We start from the raw sequence: 23,564 nt of genomic DNA on the forward strand, positions 1-23,564 counted from the left end.
AGATAATGTGAGTGGGACCTGTGTAACACACACATAATTGAAGTGTTCACTCCCCAGAAGCACAAGAGCCAAGAATGTCTATAGTTGGGAACAGCCATAAAACTCTGCCTGGAGGGAACTGGAGTATGGAGTGAGGCTTGAGGTACACTGGGAGGGAGCAGCAAGCTTCCTTTTCTATGTCCCTTTCCCTTTCTGTGTAACACTGATGAGCGATACATGATGTGTCACTGACAAGAGATATTCCCCTAGAGCATCTGTACTTGAAAAGGAAACAAACTAGAGGCATGGATCTCAGAAACTGGAATTTGCTGCATCAGACAGCACGCACAGAGGACGGCTGAGTTTAGTTCACTTTTGTTCCTAAACACCAGTGAATGAACAGGAGCTGGGCTAGGTGCATCCACGTCAATTGGGGAACTCATTACTTCATACAGATTTCCAGGTACCACCCTGGAGATTATAACTGTAGTTTTGGAACCAGTCCTGGGCGTCTTTTTTTTTTTTTTTTTTGTTGGGGGAGGTAATTAGTTTTATTTATTTATTTTGATGGCGGTCCTGGGGATTGAACCTAGGACCTCGTGCCCGCTAAGCACATACTCTACGACTGAGCTATATCCTCCAGCCCTGGGAATCTATATTTTTAACAAGCTCACCAAGTGATTCTGACATGTGGCCAGGTTTGGGAATCTTAAAAACAGCTTGCCTTGCTGAGTTCTTCCTTGAAGCAAAATTTCAGTGACGGGAAGCTGAGAAGTATTAAAAGGTAAACTGAGGCATATTAAAAATTTTAACAGTTTATTTGAGCAAAAATGGATTTGAATTCAGCAGCATCAAACCAGAAATGGTTAGGAGCGCTCCACTGACAGGAGCTCACGGAAGGACTTATATAAAGAAGAGGTGTTAGCAAAGCTAGGATAGTATTTGATTGGCTACAGCTTGAGCATTTGCCTTATCTGGGAAACTGTAGTTGGCTGTTTGTGATTGGTTGTCCTTAGATTTTGATTTCTTAACCTTGATACACTTACAGGCTTAGGTTTTGGTTTGCTTAAGAAGGTTGCTAAGGTATTAGAACCACCTTAGTCTAATAGCCTCCTTTAAATTGTTTAATCAATTTAACAGAAGATGGAGAGCCATGGCATATGAGGAAAGACTGGTGAGAACATTACCGATGGAGGGTTCAGAGTGGATCCATGCCTTGTGAAGGCTACCATGAACTGGGGCAGCGTTCTGGCTGTGGTTCAGAGCCTATGTAAGACTTTGGGCTGAGCCTGGTTGCTGGCAAGTTGACCTCTGAATAGAGCTGTGTCCATGACTGACTGCAATAGCCAAAGAGCAGAGGGCAAAGGCCAAATGGAAGGTCAGAATCCCTGATTCTGGGACACTAGGGGGCTGGGACCAGTACACCCATACCCTATAAATACCAGGACACAGAAAATGAAACGGCCCTCTCCTTAGCTAGGCATCTAAGCCTGGGTTGCTTTGGTTAGAATTCCACAGAGGACAATGTGGTCCATCGTGGGTGAACATAAAACCAAAAGGTGGATGTAACTTACTGCATGCTTCTAAGTGCTTTCTACACACTCCTTCCATTCTCATAGCAACCTGATGAGCTAGATATTATTCCTTTATACAGTCAGGAAAATGAGACCCAGAAAGGTCAAGGAACACACCCACATTCACACGGCTAACCAGTGTGACTTTGAAATACAAATTCTCATGGGGCCAAGTATTATCATTGATGAGACCTGCTAATCCATGATATTTTTATGGAAAATATTTCTCTGGGTTTTCATGATTAAGTAATAAATTATTAGTGAAGTAGACCTGTGAATAGGATGGTGAGTAAGCCATCTGCCCTAACTCAAGAGCTTTCCCTTTTGGTCCTCGGTTATTGAGCTGTTTATCTGCTCTACAAATTATGCAAAGCAGATTTTCATCTCAGACCAGTGTTGGTGGATTTTACTTTCCATTCTGCTGTGTCATGTTCAGGGAATTCAAATTCCTTGTTCTGTTTTTTTTAGGCAAACCAACTACAGACTAGAGAGACAGCTCAGGGAGGTAATGTGAAACTAGGAGAACAGGGGAGGGTAGGTAATAGGGTCTTGGAGCCATCTTGAGGTCCTACATGACTTAGCTTCTCTGAATCTCAGTTTTCACATCTATAAAATGGCTAAAAGATTTATCATCTTGTGGGGCTGTTGTGAGGTTTGAGATATTATGTTTATATTCAACACATCAATGCAATGAAACTGAAGTCACACTCTAATAGGCAGAGCCAGAGTTTGTTGACATGGACCCATGTCTGTGTGCTGCTAATGCCCACATCTGCTCCGTTATTTCACAGTGCCACCTTGAAATCTCACCTTCTGGGGCATGAGTCACAGCTATACTCTGTGTGACCCAAATCAAACTTCCAACCCAGAAGGGCCCTTCTGTGTCCTTCCATGGCACCTGCTTATTTTCCTCAAGGGTAGCGAATGGAGGAACTTCAACCCACCTCACTCCTCTGTCTTGGTTTGACTCTAGGGCAAGGAGCTCCATTTTAGAAGGGTGAGTTTACACTATGTCTTTTTCTTATGGCTGGGGGTTCACCCTGCTATGCTAAGCAGAATCTGATTTAAAATTGAAAAGGGAGAGGAATATAATGTATATATTTGTTTAAAATTCTGAGCAGCTAAGTCCATTTAAAGTAGGTTTGAAAGAGGCCAGAGCTCCAGCTTGGCCCATATAAGCCTTGAGTGGAATAATCCTTCATGCCATAGGTTTTGCTGGAACTCATTTTATGACTGCTTTTATTCTTCATTCTCCTCTTTCCTAAAGAGCAAAAATTGCAAATTCTCCTGCAGACTGCTCTATTGCTTTTTGTGTAGCTCCAGCCTGATCCTTGTTCCTACTCCACCACTAGCTGTGCATCCTTAGCAAGTTGCTAAACTTCACTAAGCCTCAGTTTCCTTGTCCGTAAGGGTTGCTCTGAGGATCAAGGAGATAATCCACTTAGTACAGTGCCTGGTATATAGTAAGCCCTCAGTAAATGTTAGCCATTGTTATTGCTACCCGTTAACCATTTCCACTTCCTATGTGACCAATGAATTAAGAGCATTGGTTCTTTGCAAATCCCTTTGGGAAGCTCTACTTTCTGTGATGGTTATGTCCCAGCTGGGGCGTCTCAGCAACTAAACTGATTTAATTCATGATTGATTACTCGGATTTCAAGTTTTAAAAGAACCTTCTCAGGAAGTTGATCTCTGCCTAAACTTTCTAAGTCTGAGCTCAAATCATATCCTTTGTGAATCAGCAATAATTCTCTTCTTTTAAATCCTAAAACATTGATAGCTTCTTCCACACGAATTTATGTTTGTTGAAATATTGTTTTATTGGTTCATTTACGTATACTGTCATCATCAAGGCATTTGCTTTTTTAACTAATTTTTGACTGCCTTCAGTGTGCCAGAAACTGAACTACTTAATTAGATTTTAAACTCTTCAGAAGTGGCTCTCTCATTTCTTTGACTTTCCTGAAAGCCCTGCACAGTTTGGACACACTGGATGGCTCCTCATAATTCTACACAATTATGATGTCTTTGAAAAATGAATAAAATAAACTTTTTGGAGAGTAAATTTTCTATTCAGTAGTTGACTGGGTGAAGTCTGTTATAAATCGCTTTACAAAGTGAAGAACTCTTGTAAAGGGAAGGATCCCTCCCTTCTTCATGTATAGTATACGTGAATTCGTAGTTTCTTAGGTGGTATCAACTCGCAATCCGTGGGCACGGTTTCGTTTTCCGACGTCACAGGACGTCGAAATTCGATTGACATCCTCCCGCTAGGGGGCGCTCAACTGCCCACGGAGATTCCACCCGCACCGCGCAGCCTCCGTCCACGAATGGGCGGGGCACCTCTTACAGGCGCCCGTGACGTCGCTGGAGGGCGCGGCCCGTGTGTGAGGGCGGGCTTTCCCCTCAGCGAGGGGCGGGGCCAGCCCGAGCTCCGCTCTCGCCGCAGAAGTAGGTTGGGAGTGGGAGGTGGTGGCTTCTCTGAGGTGTTTGGGAAGATGGCGCCGCCGGTGACGGAACGGGGGCTGAAGAGCGTCGTGTGGCAGAGTGAGTGCGGTGGGGCAGGGGCCGAGAGAGGGAAGGCCAGGAGGCCGCGGCGCCGGGCCTTGCTTTCCTGCCCCAGACCCGCAGGCTCTTCGGGAGCCGCCGCGGGCACTTGTTGCTTTGCTCCCACGTCCCTGTTAGAACTTCTTCCTGCTTTCCTTCCCAGCCCTACTTCTGGCCGGCGCCAGGGATGGGCGGGTGCGGCAGGACGCGGCCTTCCCGCGGGCGCCCGGCACCCTCGCGCCGCCGCGGTGCGCGGGCGAGCGGCCCCCGGCCCGGCTTTTCCGCCCGGGGCCCCTGCGCGTGTCCTCGGCCGGGCCCCGCCGGCGCCCCACCAGTCGGTGATGTCTCTCCACTCGAGACAATCTGAGCGCTGTTCCGCTGAGCCGCCCCTCCCCTTCTCCGCACCCTCGAGTTTCTGAAGCCTGCCTATTCTTAATCGTTTTAGGAGCAGGGAGAAGTTTACCACCATTCTTTATAATGTCTGTCTTTAAAAACAGAAACAAAAACAAAAACAAAACCTCCCTGTTGAACAGACCCTTCCCTTCTAGAAGAGCCTACTTTCTAAAGAGTTCTTAAGAAGGGACCATCGGAATGATTACATCTCCAGGCAGAGCTGCACCTTCACCTCTTCCTTTACACTGGCCCAGCCCAGCCCTTCTGCTAGGACGGTACTACTTACTGATAACTGATATTCTGCCGTTCTGCCATGTCATCTACGACTTTCATAAGCATCAGTCCACACCTAGGTCTGCCAGCTTAGAGAAGGAAGGAAACAACCAAACAGAAGGAACCATCATTGTTTGGCATTGCTGGTTCAAAGTAATTATGGTCTATTAGTGGAAAGGAAGTAACATCTAATTAGTGTTCCTGGCTCTGTCTTGTTGAGCACAACAAAAGTAGTGACTGAGTTGACAAAATTCTGGGAGTTACAGAGTTCCTTGTGTAAAATTAAAACTCCAGATTGATAACTCCTATTGTGTTTAACTTATCAGGTACTAAAAAACAAATGTATAAATAAAAGGAGAAAAAAAAACAGGTATGACAACATTTTTTTTAATCGGGTAATTATAAGGTTGGCATTTTGTTTTTCAGAATTTACATGGGTCACTTTTAAGATTCGGTAATGTTTTAAAATCACAATGGCATTTAAGTAATTTATATGAAATGGGTAATGAATTGTGTTGTATAAGTAATTTCCAAGATGGTGGTTAACATCACTATTTATTAGGGGGAAAAGGGGTTAATATAGTAATGTCCCTACTGAGAGCGAGGAAGCTAGGCGAGAGGGAGTGTTTAAAATAACAAAATTTCCCGCTTGTGCTGCTAACTTGAGGTAGCACCAGGATATCCAGATGGAGTGTAAGATAAAGAAGATGGGACACTGAATGGAAGGGAGGTGTAAGGGTTAAACAAATAGTTCTTCGAATTTTTATGTAAATAGTAAGGTAGCTCAAAGAAAAGATGTTACTCATTCAGCTTTTAGTGAGTGGTGTACAGAGAGAAAGAGAAGTGGGAGCCTCTGAGTTCTGTTAGCAGAAGATGCCCGAGTCTGAAAGAAATGGTGAAGGAATCTCCTGAGAGGTAGGAGAATCACACATTTGGCTGGGAAAAGGTTTTGCTAGGTTGAAGGTAGTATTGTTAGGTCAGGGTACAAAGCTAAATAACAACCTTCAATTTACCTGCAAAGTAGGGAGAAGGGAACTAATATTTCTTGAACATTGACTCTGTGCCAGACACTATTCTTTACATATATAAAACTTAGTAGGAATGGTTATCTCTATTTCACAGAAGTTAAAACTGATAACAGCTATTACCATAACTGCATTATCCGTAATAGCCAAGAAGTCAAAATAATCCAAATGTCCATGGATTGATGAGTGGATAAATAACAAGTGGTATGTCCATACAGTGGAATATTGGGCAATAAAAAAGAATGAAGTATTGATAATGCTGCAATATTAATGATCCTTGGAAGTTATGCCAAATGAAAGAAGCCAGTCATAAAGAACCACGTATTTTATGACTGCATTTGTATTAAATGTCCAGAGTAGACCAATCTATAAAGATTAGTAGAAAGTAGATTAGTGGTTGCCTACGTTTAGGGGGGATGGGGAGATGGAGGGATGATGGCTAAGGGGACTGGTTTCCTTTTGAAGTAATGAGAATGTTCTAAAATTGATTATGGGGTTAGGTGCACGACTCTGAATATACTGAAAGCCATTTAATTGTACACTTGGGAAGAATTATATGGTATGTAATTATATCTCAGTAAATGTATTTTTTTCAAACCTGATACAGCTATTAAATATAGACTTAATGTTCATACTCAGATCATTTTGGCTTCAGAGTTAATATGTGACCTGTCTGTGACTTTCTGTAATGTTTAAACGTAGGATCAGGGCCTTACCTTTTGCCCAGTCTGTTGCAGTAGCCTCCTAACTGAACCTCTAAGCCCTTGTTCTTTCTCACTCTAGTTTATCTGACCAATAGTCACCAGAATGGTTTTCGTGTAATAGTACTGTGCTCTGATCATGCTAATCTCCTGCCTCAAAAGACCTGCAGAGAGAGACCCCATCCTGTTGCCTAAAGATCATTTCAAACACTTAGTCTGTTTTTGAAGACTTATAACCTGGCTCCAACCTGCCTTGTTATCTACTTTTCCCTAGTATAATATTGATGTTTGGCTAGTCTGTTGACACTTCTCAGAATCTTCTGTTTACACATGTCGATGCCAGTTCCTCTATCTAGAATACTCCTCTTACCCCTATTCTTCCCCTGTCCAAATTTTAGCCAGCCTTCAAGTTTCAGCTTACATGGGGCTACTACCTCCAGAGCAGCTTCTCACTTTAATCCAGCCCCTTATATTTCTGTGGCATTTAGTTTATCTTTCTCAAATGGTATGTCTCACTACTGCCTAATGTGACTCTCTTGATAAGCTTCTTGAAGGTAGGTCCACTACTGTGTCTTCTAGAGCTTTAAATTCCAAATAGGCCCTAGCAGGGTGCAATGGATAACAATGCTTGTTAAAAGTAAACAGTAGATCAGTTTTGTAATTTCCCCCCACTTATTCAATAAATATTATTGAATTCCTCTCGGAATACAGCTGTAGAAGGCAAACAATTTCTCAGCCTTCTTGAGGCTTGCATTCAAGTGGGGAAAAATAGAAAATAAATATGTGAACAAAGAATGAACATGATTATTTCAGTTTGTGATCAGGAAAGGTTTCTCTGACGAAGTGACATTTGAGCTGAGACCTAAAACATGAGAAGGAATCAGCCTTTAGGGACTACATTAAAACACTTTCTTAAAAAAACTTTAATATTTTGAGTGCAGATGGCTCCATTTATTTTCAAAATTCATTCCCATATTTATTCTCTTTTTTTTTTTTTTTTTTTTGAGGGGGGAAGGTAATTAGGTTTTTATTTATTTTAATGGAGGTCCTGAGGATTGAACCAAGGACCTTGTGTGTGCTAGGCATGCACTCTACCACTAAGCTATACCCTCCCCACTTCATTCCCATATTAAAAATCAGCAAAAGTTTCTAGTGCTTGGTATTGCTGATTTCCTACTTTTTGCTACTGGGAAGTGGTGGCAAAAATATCACTGATAAAAGGTTTGAAATAAAAGTTTTGAAATAAATTTCATCAAATTTATTTCAAAACACATGGCAAAACAATAATTAAATCAACCATAAAGCAAGTTCAAGCCACCTATGGCATTTTTTTTCCTTGTTCAGTACAGCCTGTTTTCTTTTTTTGTCTGTTAACAATAGTCTAATCTAATGTTTGTAACTCAAATATTTTAGAGGAAATGTTAGAGAAAATGGCATATGAGAAATTACAAATAAAAATAATGAGATTGTATTTATTTGAACTAATTCTTTACACATTAAATCATAAACTTCTTCCTTTTTTTTAACGTCTTCCTCCTGACCCGTATATAGCTTCAGATATATTTTTTATTTTTCATTTTATGACTTCCTCTTTTTAAACCCTAAACATTGACATAATGTTTTCCATCCTCCTTCATAAACTTTGTAATTAATATTTTAAGTTGTTCTTAAATATCTTGATGTGGCAAAAAAAATTTGATGAAAGATTGTAAAATAAAATTAATCTTCATCCCTACCCAGATCCCAAACTCCTTTTCCAGAGATGGCCACTCAGGTTTCTTATAAATTCTTTGAGAATTGTTCATGTAGTATAGGCATGTATAAGATATTTTTATTTTTTGTTTTAATCAGTTACCTTTGTTTTATGTCTTTTTTCATTCTGGTCACTTCTTTAAGTTTATCATGTTGAACAAAATTTTCTCTTACTTTTTGGATATGTGCACAGTAATGTATTCATTTAAATCCATATTTATTGAATATCTACCCAGTGCTGTGCACTATTCTAGGGGCATATTCCTTGACCTCCTGGAGTTCACAATGCAGTGGGAGGAGACAGGTACATAAGAACTAAGTGCTATATTAGCAGCATGAAGAAGTTTCATGGGAGAAAAGAAAAGGAATTATTTCCTCTCTCAGAATGGATCAGGGAAGACTCCAAAGAGTAGGTAACATTGAAAGGTAGTAGGATTTTGTCAGACAGGGAAATCTGAGTCAAGACCCAAAGGTGTGAAAGTATGTGATTGTTTATGGAAGAGGGAATAATTCCTTTTGTTTGAATATAGAGTATTTGTTGTAAGGAATAGTGGGGATGAAGACTAAAAGGTAGGTTGGAGCTAAATTGTTTAGACATGCTCTAGCAGTGGGGAGCCATTAAAGACGAAAGATTTTTTTTTCCCACCTTCTCAAATAGAAGTCATCAGCATTTTGAGAACTCTGTTAGAACAATGCTAGGGGGAGCATACAGGTCAGTGTTAGAGCATATGCTTAGCATGCACAAGGTCCTGCGTTCAATCCCCAGTAATTCCATTAAAAAAAATAAATAAAATAATAATAATAATAATAATAATAATAATAATAATAATAATAATAATAATAATAGAACAGTGCTGAAAGGAAGTCATTTTCTTGTTCTTAAAATTTTCATTAAGTATAATACTAGTATAAAGTGCACTAATGCTAAGTGTATAGCTGGATGAATTTTTATTCATGGAACTACCACCTAGACTGAGGTATGGAACATTTCTAAGCACCCCATAGCCCTTCCCAGGCCAAATCCCACCCTCTCCCCAAGAGTGACTCCTGTTCTGACTTATGTTACCACCAAACAATTTTACAATGGTGGCTTTTTACCTTTACACCCTTTTGTTTAAGAGAGGAGCTCTTCAGATTTTTAATTGTAAAGTATTTTCTTGAAAAATAAATATAGAATTTGCTGATTTCTACCTAGAAATAATTGCTTTAATATTTGCCTTTGTATATATCTAGTTGGTCTTATAGTAGTCTTCAGTTTTCGTATGTTGTACTTTCATACAATTTTTAAATAGTGAACTTTGAAGGCCCTAGGTGGTCTTTCCCATGCACACACAATTCGATCTGGTTTTATTCAACTAGTAATGAATATTTTGCCTCTGCCCCAGGCCCTTGCAATTACCTTTATAAAGATTCTTCCTATTTTCCAGACAAATCAGTTTTTCTTGCATTGTTATTAACAGGTTTGTTAATAGTTTGTGATCTAAGATAGTGGTGCAAGAACACCTTCAGCATTGCTGATGCACATGATGTTAGTTCTCCTTTCATTTTCCCCTTCAATGTTTTCATATCCTCTTTGGCATTATAGTTTTAAATACATTTCCTTTTATATAACGGAGAAATAGAAGGAGCAAAGATAAGGTAATTGGTATTACTAGGTCATTAATTAGGTAGCATTTGGACTGGTGGAAGATTAATTTAGAAATTAGGTAGGACCAGTTAATGGAGGATGTTGAATAGTAGAGTCTAGACTTTATTCTGCAGGCAACAGCGACCATTTGAGAGAATTTTGAGTTTGGTATTCATACAACAAAGGGCTGTGCTTCAGGAAGATGACTCTGACAGCAGTGTGACAAATGGATTGGGGAACGGTAAAGGGATTGGAGGTGGAAAACAGGAAATCCAGATAGGAGTCTATTGCAGTAGTTCAGTGAGAGATAATGAGAAACAAGGCAATGCTGGTGACAGTGGCTCTCACCAGAAAGAACAATCAATCCTGCTGGATGATCGGAAATGGAGGAAGAGGAAATGGCCAGAGACTATGACTAAGAAAATGACAATAGAACTCATAGAAATGGAGATGTCTAGAGCAGTTTCTAGGGAATTTAATCTCCATTTGCTGTAGGAAGGTGCTTAAACCTGTATTGTGTAATTGAACGAAGAAAGAGACGAGGATTTGTGGAAAATTGAAGGACTGCTGAGGGTTAGGGGAAATAGGGAGATGTTGGTCAAAGAGGGCAGACTTCCAGTTAGAAGGTGAGTAAGTTCTGGGGATCTAATGCACAGCATTGTAATACAGATAACAATACTGTACTGTAAAATTGACAGTTGCTAAGAGAATAGATCTTAAGTGTTCTCACCCAAAAAAAGAAATGGTAATTGTGTGAGGTGATGGAGGTGTTAACTAACACTGAGGTGGTAATTATATGTGTATCCAGTCAACACGTATGCCTTAAAGTTACACAATGTTATATGTCAATTATATCTCAATAAAGTTGGGGGAAGAAGTTGAAGGACTGATCTAGTAGATGAAACTCTGATGATGAATATGATCTTTGAAGAAGGGTATAGAGCAAGCAGAGCAAAAGTAAGAGAATTGAGTCTTGGAATATATCCATATTTAGGGTGCTAGAGAATATTATAAGATCAAATGATTTTCATTAATATTTAGAGGAAATGCCTTTTTAGTTCTGTAATACTAGTTGATGTGATTTCCTTTGACTCCTTCTGAACATGTTTTACCTGTAACCACATCACTTTTCATGGTTGGTTCTAATCTCTTTCTACAAAGCTAGTTTTCTCTTTATCATTAATTTTGAGATGCTAACACTGATTGGCTTGGTATCCTAGATTCTAAGGTAGCACTAATCTAGTAGAAATAAAAGGCCAACCACATATGTAACTTAAAATTTTCTGGTAGCCACATTTTTAAAAAGGCAAAAAGAAGCAGATATAATTAATTTTTAAAATATGTTTTGTTTAACCTGATATATCTAAACGTTATCATTTAAACATGTAATCAACATAAAAATAATGATATGTAAAATTTCTCTTTTTGTACTAAGTCTTTGAAACCAGGACATCCCAGTTCAGGCTAGCCACATTTCAAGAGCTCAGTAACCACACGTGACTAGTCTCTGCCATATAGGACAGTGCAGTTTCTAAGGTGTTAAAGACTGGAATGAGTTCTGCCTAGGGAGCTGTTCAGTCTGCTCCAGCATAAATTCCATGAGCCTTCATTTCTTTAGAGAAAGGTACAGATCTGGTTAAAAACAAGCAGAATGACTGATTTTCACTTTGTTTTAGGTATACAGAAATAAAGCAAGCTTAAAAAGGGAAGTACTGTAATGTTTCACTGTCCAGCTCTATCTGAGAAAATCCTTCCTCTTTCCCTGTAGAGGAAACCACTGATTTAAGCTTAAATTATGGTTAAATACATCAGGCTTTTGCCAATAACTTCATATAACATAATCTTCTCAGCAAACATTTATAAGCCCCTTAGCTAATGTAGCTTAACACTTCAAACCTTCCTAATTACAGTAAAACCTCTTAGATCACAATTCTTACGATGAGTATCAGTAACCCTTATTGAATATACCCTCTACTTAAACATGTCATTTTTTAATGTGATGACAGAAACTTGATGGTAAATTTCCAAAAGCATTAGGTTAAATATAAATTAAGAAATAAAAGGTTTAAATGAATTATGTAAATATCTTATTATCAAGAACTAATGAAAGAAGAGTTACTATAATTTACTTTTTAATTGTATTTTATGTATTATATACTACATAGTACTACAGTTTTCAAAATTAATTGAAAATAAAACATTAAGTGTGGAAAATTTCATCTTACAAAGTAGAATGGTATTTGAATTGCCTTTGTGTATTTTATTTAATAATTTAAGACATATATTTAAATTAATTTTGGAAATCATTGCAAGGAACATATTAATAATATTCATTGATTATAAATAAATTCTGAATATTTGTATCCTAATGCTGTGACACATATTTTTGAAAATTGTAAGTAAATCAGGAACAAAATTACTTATCTAGTTTTGATTGTTAAATGAAATTTAGCAATGGGCTAGTTAGGGATTTTCCTATGGGGTTTTTGTTTTCATCTTGTTTACTTAGGATTTAAGTAGAATAGGAAAAACCAAGTCAGACAATACTTTCAGAAATATTTTCCAGGTATGCTTATATGCTTAAATATATTAGCCTTTTTAATGATATTTTTATTCTCAAAAGTTTGAAAATATATTACAGTTGAAATATACTGTATATGTTAAGTATTAAAGAGAACTGGGTTTTTACTTACAGTTTAACAAGTATATATGCTTTTTATGTAGCTGAACAGATTTTCCAACTGATACTTCCCCAGCCATCTTGGAAATTTTGAGTAGTTTTTCTGACTGTTTAGATTCCTAAATAATTCTCTTTTTTTCTTGCAGAGATAAAAGCAACAGTGTTTGATGACTGCAAGAAAGAAGGCGAATGGAAGGTAGAATTTGCATTTTGCATAGAATTTGCATAAAACTAGAAGCCTTATATTGAAGACTTCTATATGTTTTACTTATACTTCTGTAAGAGTATACGATCTAGAACCACACTGCTTGTGTTCAGATCTTAACTTCACTTCTTATTAGCTGTGCTTCTTGGGCAAATTTCTTGACCTCTCTGTGCCTCTATTTTCTTGTCTATAAAATGGGGATGATAGTACCTCTTAGGAGAGTTGTAAATATTAAATGAATTAATGCATATAAAATTCTTAGAATGGTGCCTAGAACGATATTCTACAAGGGGCATTTTATAATTTTTAGAAAATCTGATGTTAAGTATAAGATACAGTTAAAATGAATAAGTTCTCTGCTTCAAAATGAAAATATGTCTATTTACTTACTTATCTATAATAATATATGTATGTATATTGAGAAAATAAATTTCTAGGTCATCCAAGTTAAATGATGAGTTGAGGTAATTTTGCTTACTGCCCTGATATTTTAATTTTATACTATAAAAGGTTTATAAGTTTGAATTGGTTTAATGAATTAAATCCTGTCTTTTGTGAATTCTTGGCAGTCACATGCTTATACTTAATTTATATTCATCTTTCTTAACTTATATTCATTTTAAGATAATGATTCTAGATGAATTTACCACTAAGCTTTTGGCATCATGTTGCAAAATGACAGATCTTCTAGCAGAGGGTATAACTGGTAAGTATTACAAATACTCACTGTGACGGGGAGAGGGTATAGCTCGGTGGTAAAGCGCATTCTTAGCATTCATGAGGTCCCGGGTTCAATCTCCAGTTCCTCCATTAAAATAAATAAATTTAAAAACCTAATTATCTCCTCCCCATCCCCCCCCAAAAACCCAAATACTCATGAAAACCTTTTTTTATTATGATTGGGAGAGTTTGAAGTATTAATAAATTTTAATTAGTAATTGTGTTTTTCAGGGTTTTTTTTTTTTTTAGTGACTCTAACCATAATAATTACACAAGATACTGTTCTTTTGTCTGTGAATTGATTTGACCACAGAAAGCTTTTTTTGAGAAACATTTTATAGGACTGTATATTTTAAAACACACTACTGTGGATTGTTCTCAGTATCCTCCAGAGTCACCTAGGTTTGCTCTGGTTTAATCATAATCTTATCCACTAACTTGAACTTGTTACATTCCTTTTGAGTTCCACATGAGCTCTCCTGGATTGGCAGTTCAGTGATCAGACTTTCTGTCCGCATTCGGGTCATTTGTGAAAATATTCAGTGGTGTCTTGTAACTTTTAAGAAACATGAGAAAAAGTATATGTGTGATGCTTCCTCGGTGTCTTCACTAAAGTCAAGTAAAAACCTTAAAAAAAGTAGACTGTGAGTTAGATTATCCCTTTGTCACTAGTATAGGAATATCATAAAAAATCTTTCTTTTTTAAATCATTTATAGATATCCACTTTTCAGTGAATTGAAGAAGTGGCATTTTCTGCTATTAATGACCAAATATTTCAGAATCTTTTCACAGTCTGTGTTCTAAAGCATATTACAATATTGTTATAACATTGTTAACATGTACATTATTCGCTAAACATAATATATAGTCTATATAGCATAAAATGACTGTAAGACTTTATTTTGGACATTAAGCAATAAAAATAAGTTAACCCAGATACAAAGGTGAAATTACAATTGTTGAGAGTGGAGATAAGAGTAAAATTAAATATTTCCTTTGAAATCTTTTTTGATATCCTATCTAACAGAAGCTATGCTAAACATATACTTTACTAGTATAAATTTAGGGATGAGAAAATGAAAATGAATCAGCCTATTTAAAAGAGAAGTCCAACAGTAGCCTTCCTTGCATGTCAGATTAATGTTTTTAATTCTTTCTAGGCCCTTTGGCAGCATGAGTCTTGAAAGATGGTTCTCTTGATTTGTAAAATGATACATTAAATTCGTTTTTTAAACTATAGCCTTAATAGTTAATTTGACAATTCAGAGTTTACTAGCTTTAAATTCACTTTGTTTTATATTACGTATTTTATAAACTTCTTAATTTCAATAATAAAAATAGAATTGAGTAAATTATGATTATATTTCATTTTAAAAAATTATAAATATTTCTGTATGATTTTAAAAGAACAAGTTAATTGGCAATTTATTTAAAGACTATTATAGAAGTTAAAAACTTGGACTCTGGAGTTGGACAGATGTGAGTTGGAATCCTGTCTTTTCTTTTTTACTGTGTAACTTGGGTAAGTTACTTAACTTTTTTAAGCCTTAGTTTCCTCATTTGTAAAATACACATAGGGTTATTATGATAATTCATGTAAAGTGCTTAGCCTGGTTTCTGATAACATGTTTCCTATTATAGTAGAATATTTTTAAACAGAAATACATATTTTAATTTTAAATACATTTTCTTGATTTCTTCATGGAATGTTGATTGCTTATGCTAGTAGACCTAACTATCAAATAACTACTTTATCTTTTTTCTCATGAAAATATTAAGAAATATAATAAAGTTCATTTAAAAATTATTTCAAGTGTGTAATATTTCATTATATAAAATGACTTTTTTTGTTAGTTGTGGAGAATATTTGTAAGAATCGAGAACCCGTCAGACAAATGAAAGCCCTTTATTTTATCTCTCCAACATCAAAAGTAAGTATTTTGAATCTTTAAAAAGTACATTCTTGGTGGGGAGAGTATAGCTCAGTAGTAGAGTGCCTAGTATGCATGAGGTCCTGGGTTCAGTCCACAGTATCTCCATTAAAAATAAATAAATAAACCTAATTACATCCCCCCCAAAGGAAAGTACATTCTTTAATATTTTCACTACTGACATGATTTTCTAATAGAAAATTCAAAGTAGTAAAATGTCCTTTATTAGAAAAATAGTACTATAAACTAGTTTGCTTAGGAAAATCTGTGAAATGTTGTTTCATTTCATTTTGCTCACTAAGAATGTTTAAGTGAAAGAATTCCTTTCTCCCATATATGAAAGCAGAATTTAATTGTATAAAATGGTAGAGTTTCTTTGAATAATTTCTTACTCATACAATTCCTATTCAACTGTAATTTTTAGGAGGATGGAAATATATGGGAATGAAATAGTCTTGGATTAATCTTTCATTTATCATAGTGATTTCCCAATAGTGTATGTATATATGTATGTGTATACATACATTTGTAGGTATATAGGTATATATATATTTTATGGTAAAGGAATTTCTTTAGTTTCTAATCTAACCATGATTCAGCTCATACTTAAAGCCAAACTTCTAGAGCCAAATAAGGCAGCAGATTCTTTTATTCTGTATGATATCAGAGGATGTGTTTTCCAACACATCCTTTGGCTTTTTCCTACCTAGAATGTTCATTTGGCAATCCAGTTTCATTTCTTCTAACTCAAGCAGATAGTAGGGAAAAACCTAGACATTTACTATGTAGTCTGTACATATTGGCTGCTAGTGAATTTTAATGACATTTTATATCTTATCTGTAATATAACTTCATACAATAAAATTCATGATCAGAAAAAATGAAAGTCAAAAGCACCGTTTTTCACCTACTAAATTGGCAGAGGGATTTAAAAAAAATGCGTCTTTATTTATGTATTTATTTATCTATCTTTCTATCAATATATCATATTCTAGCTGTCAGTCCATTATCAATGGGTAATGGAGCAGAAATTATACTGCTAGTGGATGTATAGATTAGTGCAGCCTTTTTGGAAAGTAATTTTCTATGTCAAGAACTTTAAAACATTCTGTATCTTGGAGTTTATTGTAAAGAAATAATCAAATTAATATTCAAACTAAATTCCTAGCAATAAATAAGTCATAATAAATTCTTAGCATTAACAAATAATTGTATGAAAGACCTTGTGGCCGTTGAAAATAAGGTTTCCAGGAAATTTTAATGATCAATATGAATTTTTATGTTTAATGTTAAGTGACAAAAGCAGGATATAAAATTGTATATTCAGTAAAGGATCAAACAATTCTGAGAAAATGGTACCTGAATGTGACTCCTTTTTCCACCACAACCAACTGCAGTTTCTCTTCCTGTCCTGAATCAGTTACCTCTTGGTTACTACGGGCTTCTGGGTACAAGTGAGGCCTTGGGCTCCTTGGGTACTTGTAGAGAAACCTGGTGTGAGATTTCCTTCCTCTGGGGCTGGGCGAATACCTGGAGACCAGCCTCAGAGAGTTCCCAGGCAAGGATCATAAAATGACAAAATTTAAGAAGAGTTTGGCTATAAGAGATTTGTGAACCCTAGGGGAAAGGTCACTTGGATGGTTTGTTTGCTTTTACACCTACAGCCCTCAACAGGAGAAACCTCTGCCTTCCTCCTCATAGGGTACTCCCAACAACTAAACCTAAGCCTGAGGTGAGCTGACAAAGAAAAGCAACCACACATCTAAGTGGATCAAGTGCCCAGAGAGAGAAGGTTTATAAGAATAAAGAAAACACACATCTAGCAAAATATAGGGGCTTGGAGAGAGGGATGATAACCTGAACAGAAAAATAGTACATTTAAGAAGAGTCTGGTATAGCACATAAAAAAACTTTCTGAAGCTCAGAAACGTATTTTCTCAGTTATATAGTTAATTGAAGAAGAGGCTAATCACTATGGAAATTTGAATTAATAGTCTAGAGCATCAAACTAGATTATCTCAAACGAAAAAACAATCATGGAAATCATGGTGGGGAAGATAAGAGACCTGCAAGATGGATTCTTGAGCTCTAACAAAAATATACTAGCTCTCAGAGTTCCAGGAGGAGAAAAAGGAATGGACAAAAGTGAGAGAATTAGATTCTTTGTTCTTCATTTTTGCTTTTTAGACTATCATGTCTTTAAAACTACCAGCATTGAGGCAAATGCTACCAGACTCTCTTACCTTCTTTTCCTCCTCCTTGAAGTCTGCTAATCTTTGGGCCTTTCATTCTAATCCCCCTTGACAATTTTAGCTCCTAGCTCACTGTCAGTCTCTTCAGCACTTCTCTGGTCAGTCTCAAATGGTTTAATTATCCGTATAGGTAATACTTCCAGTTCGTTCATTGGCTTCTCAATTCCTTGATCTGTATCTTCCAGTGGTCTTGTCTTTTTTGTTGCTTCAGCTTCCCAGGCACTTGACCATTCTGAGATCTCCTTATCTCCAAAGAGCATGCTGTTCATACATTTTACCTTACTACTTAATACGTTTCTAGCTATAACTGGCTGGACAACATAGCATCTTAAAATGCTACAAACTTTTATAAATTAAACTGTTGACAGTTAAGGTTTTATTTTATTATCAGAATAAAATAATCTTAGTTATTTCAAAAGCTAGCATATTTAAATTAGTATTTGATAAAATGTGTATTAACATCTAACCTTTTTTAAGTCTGTAGACTGTTTTTTACGTGATTTTGGAAGTAAATCGGAGAACAGATATAAAGCAGCGTATGTATACTTCACTGACTGTAAGTAGCTTTGCAAAAGTTACTGCTTCATTGTTTCAAATCCTATTAATCATGAAGTATTTCTTACAATACTTCTAATACTAGTGAGTGACTTTTATTTACTGTTTGATCTAATTTAGAAAGAATCTAAAAATGCAAGATTATATCTATCCTAATTCATGTTAAGGTGATAGAAAATTAAATCATTCCAAACAGTTTCAAAAGACCATCATTTTTGCTGATATACAGGGTGAGGGAGTTGGCAGAGAGGGCTTCCTCTCAAATTCTGTGATGATAACAGGAAGAATTCTTTAAATCAAAGTTTCAACTAGGGATTTGATTATGTAATAAAAAATAAGACCCATTGGGAGAAACTGCCATCTGTTTGCTAATATTAAGGGAGAAAACCTATCACGTGTCTTTTTCTATGCTGTACATTCAGATGGAAAGCAGCTAAACTAAAGAATCTTAAAGTCCAGAGACACATACAATTCTGTTTTAGGTTTTATCTTACATAGTTATACTGCAGCAATAAAAATGCCATTTATTAAGTCAAGTCTTGGTCTCTAAGTTAAGAGAATCATCATTTGAAGTAGTATGTTATTTTTCCTGTCAGTTACTATTTATCTCATGTCTAGTAGTAATTTGCATTCTAAAAAATGCCATACCATAAGTATTTGTCATTTAAGTAACTTTATCATTCAGAAATACATGTTTATGGAATTGATAAAATTTAATGAATGTGAAGCCTCTTTTAATTTAAGGAATCTTGAGGCTAAAGAGCATCATGTTAAAAGACAGTAGGAGCCACTGGTTGATTTTCCAGCCTAGATTTAGTGAAATTATAAGCAGTTAGGTGAAAGGGGGGTGGGAGGAGGGGAGGAAATGGGCTCTAGAGATTTAGAATTTCCTGACATTAGAGAAATTTCCTGTAATTCAAGGAAAAATAAATTTATATGGTATGGTTACCCTTAGTGGCAGATATAGAAAAGTAGTGTAAACTCTTAAGAAATTCTGAAAGTTCTATGAAAGATTATTAAGTCCTGAGTTTGGGCTTGTTTTCATTTCAAACAATTTTAGTTGGCTATGTTACTAGCCTTCTAAGGGAATATATCTTAGGTTATGGTGGATATGAATGGGGAAAATGAAATATCCATTACAGCCTTCGTGACTAGAATGCTTCTGCTCTGTAAAGTGAAGAACAGTATTTATATATTATCTTTGTCCTCATAGTAAATTACTTTGTGAAAGTCAGTAATTATATATAAAAGAATTGGATATTGGAATAATTTATTCAAAAGAATGAAAATTTAGATGGAGTTACATGTTTTGGTTTGTTTTCTTCTCTCAGTTTGCCCTGATAATCTCTTCAACAAGATTAAGGCTTCTTGCTCCAAGTCAATAAGAAGATGTAAAGAAATAAATATTTCCTTCATTCCACTTGAGTCTCAGGTACTTTCTGTTTTTTATTATTTACGTATTTATGTATGTATGTATGTATGTATATATGTATTTATATATTTGAGCAGAGAAAGGCTTATTGCAAAGGCAAGCAAGGATAATGGGTGGCTCATGCTCAGAAGACCCAGACTTTCTTTATTTTTAATTTTGGTTCATAATGGATTTTAAAATTCAGTTTTATGAGCCTGTTTGTTAATAAGGTATATCCTAAAGATGTTTTATATGTTATCTATTTGGTGAATTTTGAACAATCCACAAATAAACATTTCCTCTGATGAAGGGAGGAACATGAGTACTAAATTATAGTATAACATTAATAATGAAAGTGAAACTTAAATTTCTCATCTGCCACTAAGTCCTGTGTGTATCAAGGTTTACAGCCCTATCAGACTGAAATCAAAAGATTTTAAGCCCAATTGTTGTTGGATGACTCCAAAGAAATAAATGCTTTTAGGTTCTGTAACCATTTATGATATTAAAACAAAGTTCTTTAATAAATTTTTTATGGAACATTACGTAAACTGTCATTTATTTTAATTTATAAAATGAAGGATTTTTGTAGATTTATTTTGCCTTTGGAGAAGTTAATGAGCCTTCAATTAAAAATAATAGTGGTAATAGCAAACACATAGTACTCTCTGTATGTCAGACACTTTCCTAAATGCTTTCCATAATATTCACGTCATCTTCACAATAGCCCTATGAATAGATGGTAATTCTATCTCCATTTTAAAGATGGGGAAATCAGAGGTTAAGTAACTTGCCTTAATCACACACCTGGTGTACTGTTCAGCTCTGTTCTCTGTGTTAACATTTCATAGAGTTGAAATAGTTCACTGTTTTTTGGAACTATAAGGTCAACATTTTAAGAAATAGAAAGGTCCTAAATAACAAATTTTTCTTTTTAGCTATTGCTGTTTTTGACAAAGAAAGACCTTAGTCAAATTTGCAAAATTTTAAGATGCCTGCTTAACATTAAACTGTTTTCTAAAGGTTTCTTTTAGATTGATTCCTTTTAATATGATATGTAAGTTTATTGTAGGGTAAAAATGGACTTCCTAAAATGATGTGGGATATAAATAGTACTGTGATAAATATTACAAAAATGCTCAGAACATCTTGCCACATGGAAGATAAATATGGTTTTAGCCTCAGAATTCATTAAAATTCAGTAACTGCTGTGTTTGAAGGGGAGGTTTGTGTGGATATCTGCTAATTTGATGACTGATGGAAATAACTTGTGTTTACGTGTATAGACAAATCTCGTGGGGATCTTCTACTTACCAGTCTTTACAAAATGTTGTGATTAAGGTCATGACTGTCTGCTGTGTTTTTTCCCTAAGAAGTTTTTTCTTTTAATTTACTTCTTGATAAACATCTTAGGATAGTTTACTTAATAATTTAACTATTATGGAGAAATTACAGTGAAAATATTATGATCTTTTGTTTGATTGTTAGTGAAGATATAAATGAAATACTACTAAGCGCCTTGAGCTATGAGCAAAGGCTTACATGAGCATTTATCAAGATCATGTGCAGTGGACCCTGCCTTCCAGATGCAGAGCGGTCTGCTGTGAAAAGATGAGCAAGATACATGCTCCGTCTCAGCTGTATAAGAGAAAGTATTGCACATGTTCAAAACTATACCAGTGAAGATTAGGTTCAACTGCTTGTAACAGGACAATTTAAACTTTCCATGCTTAAACAAGATGGAAATTTATTTCTTGCCAATATAAAACAAGTCAGGAAATGGGCTATATATCTATTATGCTGGTCCTACACAATTGTCAGGGGCCAGGTCTCCCCTAGCGTGGCCCTCATGATCCAAGATGACTATGGAATTATTACATTCTCATTTGAGGAAGCAGGATGAAGGAGAGAAAGAAGGAAGTACATAATTTTCATTTATAACTTGTTAGCCAAAATTCAGTCACATGCCAATACCTACGAGCATGGAAAACAGAAATACAGCTTTTAGCTGGGCATATGGCTGCTTCCCCCAAACAATTGGTATGATTACTGAAAAGTAAGGGAACAATGGTTTTTGAGGAAGCAGCTTGTAATCTACCACAAGAGATTAACTAACTGTCTCTGAGAGAAGGAGAAAACATTTGAAGAATGGATAGAATTTCATAAGGGAGTATTGAAGAAGGAAAGAATATTCTAGGAAGTGAGAGTGCAAAGATACAGAAGCAGAAAGGTGCAAGGGAGCAACAGGGATATGGATTATAAGGGGTGACAGTATGATGGATGAGGTTGTGTTTATAGGTAGGTTGAGACCAGGTTGTAGGAGACTCCAGGTACTATCAAGAGTGACAGAAAATGGGCTCCTGCAGAAAAGTCCTGAAGTCCTGAAGGAAAAGGAGAAGTCAGGAGATCGAGGAGAGATTGATAAAGTCAAATACGATAGTTCTCCAGAGAAGAAAAGTTGGACGTTGAACACATTTAGAAGTCACATGGAAAGGAAGGAGGTTGACTTCTCCTGAATCTGTGGGTCAGAGGCATTAAAGAAAGCTCTCTTTCCCTTTCAGAGGGTTTAAGTTAATTAATACCCTCATGTATACATTAGGGCAGTTAGATGGAAAGCATTCAAGAATATAGAGGAGTTTGTTTATAGCTAAGCTAGCTATGAATTAGCAAGAAAGGTAGGTGGAAGTTGTGGGGAGCTGATATATTCAAGGAGCTGATTGTGGGTCATGAAGATGAAGAAAGCATTTAGTAATAGTCTAAAGGAACATGATAGTGATGGAAAGTGGGGGGAGGAGGAGGGAAAGAAAGGAAAGGGAAGAAATGTGAGCGTAAAATGAAAACCAGCTCCCAAATTCTATTTGGTTAATTGGAGTACTAGATTCTAGCTTAGATAACTGGTAACAACTCCCCAAATACCAATGCATTACAACAGCAGAGTTTATTTCTCATTCATGTTAGTGTCTATTGTGGTTTGACTGGGGCTTTGCTCTACATCCTCTTCATTCTGAGACTGAAGGAGTAGCCCCTGTCTAGATCACAGCAGAGGGAAGAGAGAAATGGTGGAGCCGCATGGTGACTTTTAAAGCTTTTGTGGGGAAGTGGCACATGTCACGTCTACTCACATCCAGTGACCATAGCAAGTCAGATATCAATGAGTGGGAAGGGTACTCCGATAGGGAGAGGCCCCACAGGGAGGGACAATAAATATTTTTGAATAGATATTATGTTCTGGAGTGGAATAGTATACTATGAGGAAGCCACAGTCCAGCTGTAGGGTGCTTGTTGGCAGTTAACATAGCAACCAAAACTTGGAAGCACAGACAAAAGTGATAGCTGCAGCTAAATCTCAGTCCATGTTTAGGCTGCTGCTGTGGGTGATCAGTTGCATTCAGAGAAACAAATGACTTTGTGAAAGGAAATGTAGGAAAGTTTATTTGTAATTCATTAGCGAATGTATGATGTTTATTACATACCGTATACTTTTACATTCAATACATTATTTTAGGCTAAGGGGAAGTACTGTCATTGTTTAAAAAAATTAGTTTAATAGGGAACTCTCAACTCCAATTACACAGCTTTTTCTTTTATATCCTTCAAATAACAGTCATAGTAAATCTCTAATCTCATCCTATGCATGTAAGTAAATGTTCTGTCTGTCACAATGCTGTGTCTTTTGGGGAAGTACCTCTCTATTTTAAGGGCATTAAGAATGTAAGCTAAAGAATTGAAACTATATATCCGCTTTGGAAAATTTCTAGGTTATTCTCTAATGGGTTAAGATTTTAATGTATGTCAGATATATAGACCAGTTTTGGCTTTGCTGTTTCTTTGTTCCAGGTGTTAGAGTTTTATTTTAGTTCGGCTACCTCAGATTCTTTCATCTGCTGCACAGGTAGAAAAAAGCAAACAGTACAATCTATATATGAACCAAGAATTGA

General features: G+C 36.1%; 1 protein-coding gene across 2 annotated transcripts in view; it reads left to right on the plus strand.

Annotated features, from left to right (window-relative positions):
* Window positions 1-3,957: 3,957 nt before the first annotated feature.
* STXBP3 (syntaxin binding protein 3) overlaps window positions 3,958-23,564 on the plus strand; it is a 47,063-nt gene continuing 27,456 nt past the window's right edge. Inside the window, exons 1-7 of one of the 2 annotated variants that reach the window (XM_031457722.2) lie at window positions 4,007-4,100; window positions 5,093-5,136; window positions 12,698-12,747; window positions 13,381-13,462; window positions 15,332-15,408; window positions 18,138-18,216; window positions 19,547-19,647. In XM_031457722.2, the coding sequence (XP_031313582.1) occupies window positions 13,384-13,462; window positions 15,332-15,408; window positions 18,138-18,216; window positions 19,547-19,647 (336 nt within the window). In that variant the 5' untranslated portion in view covers window positions 4,007-4,100; window positions 5,093-5,136; window positions 12,698-12,747; window positions 13,381-13,383. Of the gene's footprint in view, window positions 4,101-5,092; window positions 5,137-12,697; window positions 12,748-13,380; window positions 13,463-15,331; window positions 15,409-18,137; window positions 18,217-19,546; window positions 19,648-23,564 lie in introns of both variants that reach the window. The other variant, XM_031457721.2, reaches the window with a different exon arrangement.

The sequence above is a fragment of the Camelus dromedarius genome, chromosome 9 (assembly GCF_036321535.1).
Source record: "Camelus dromedarius isolate mCamDro1 chromosome 9, mCamDro1.pat, whole genome shotgun sequence".
NCBI lineage: Eukaryota > Metazoa > Chordata > Mammalia > Artiodactyla > Camelidae > Camelus > Camelus dromedarius.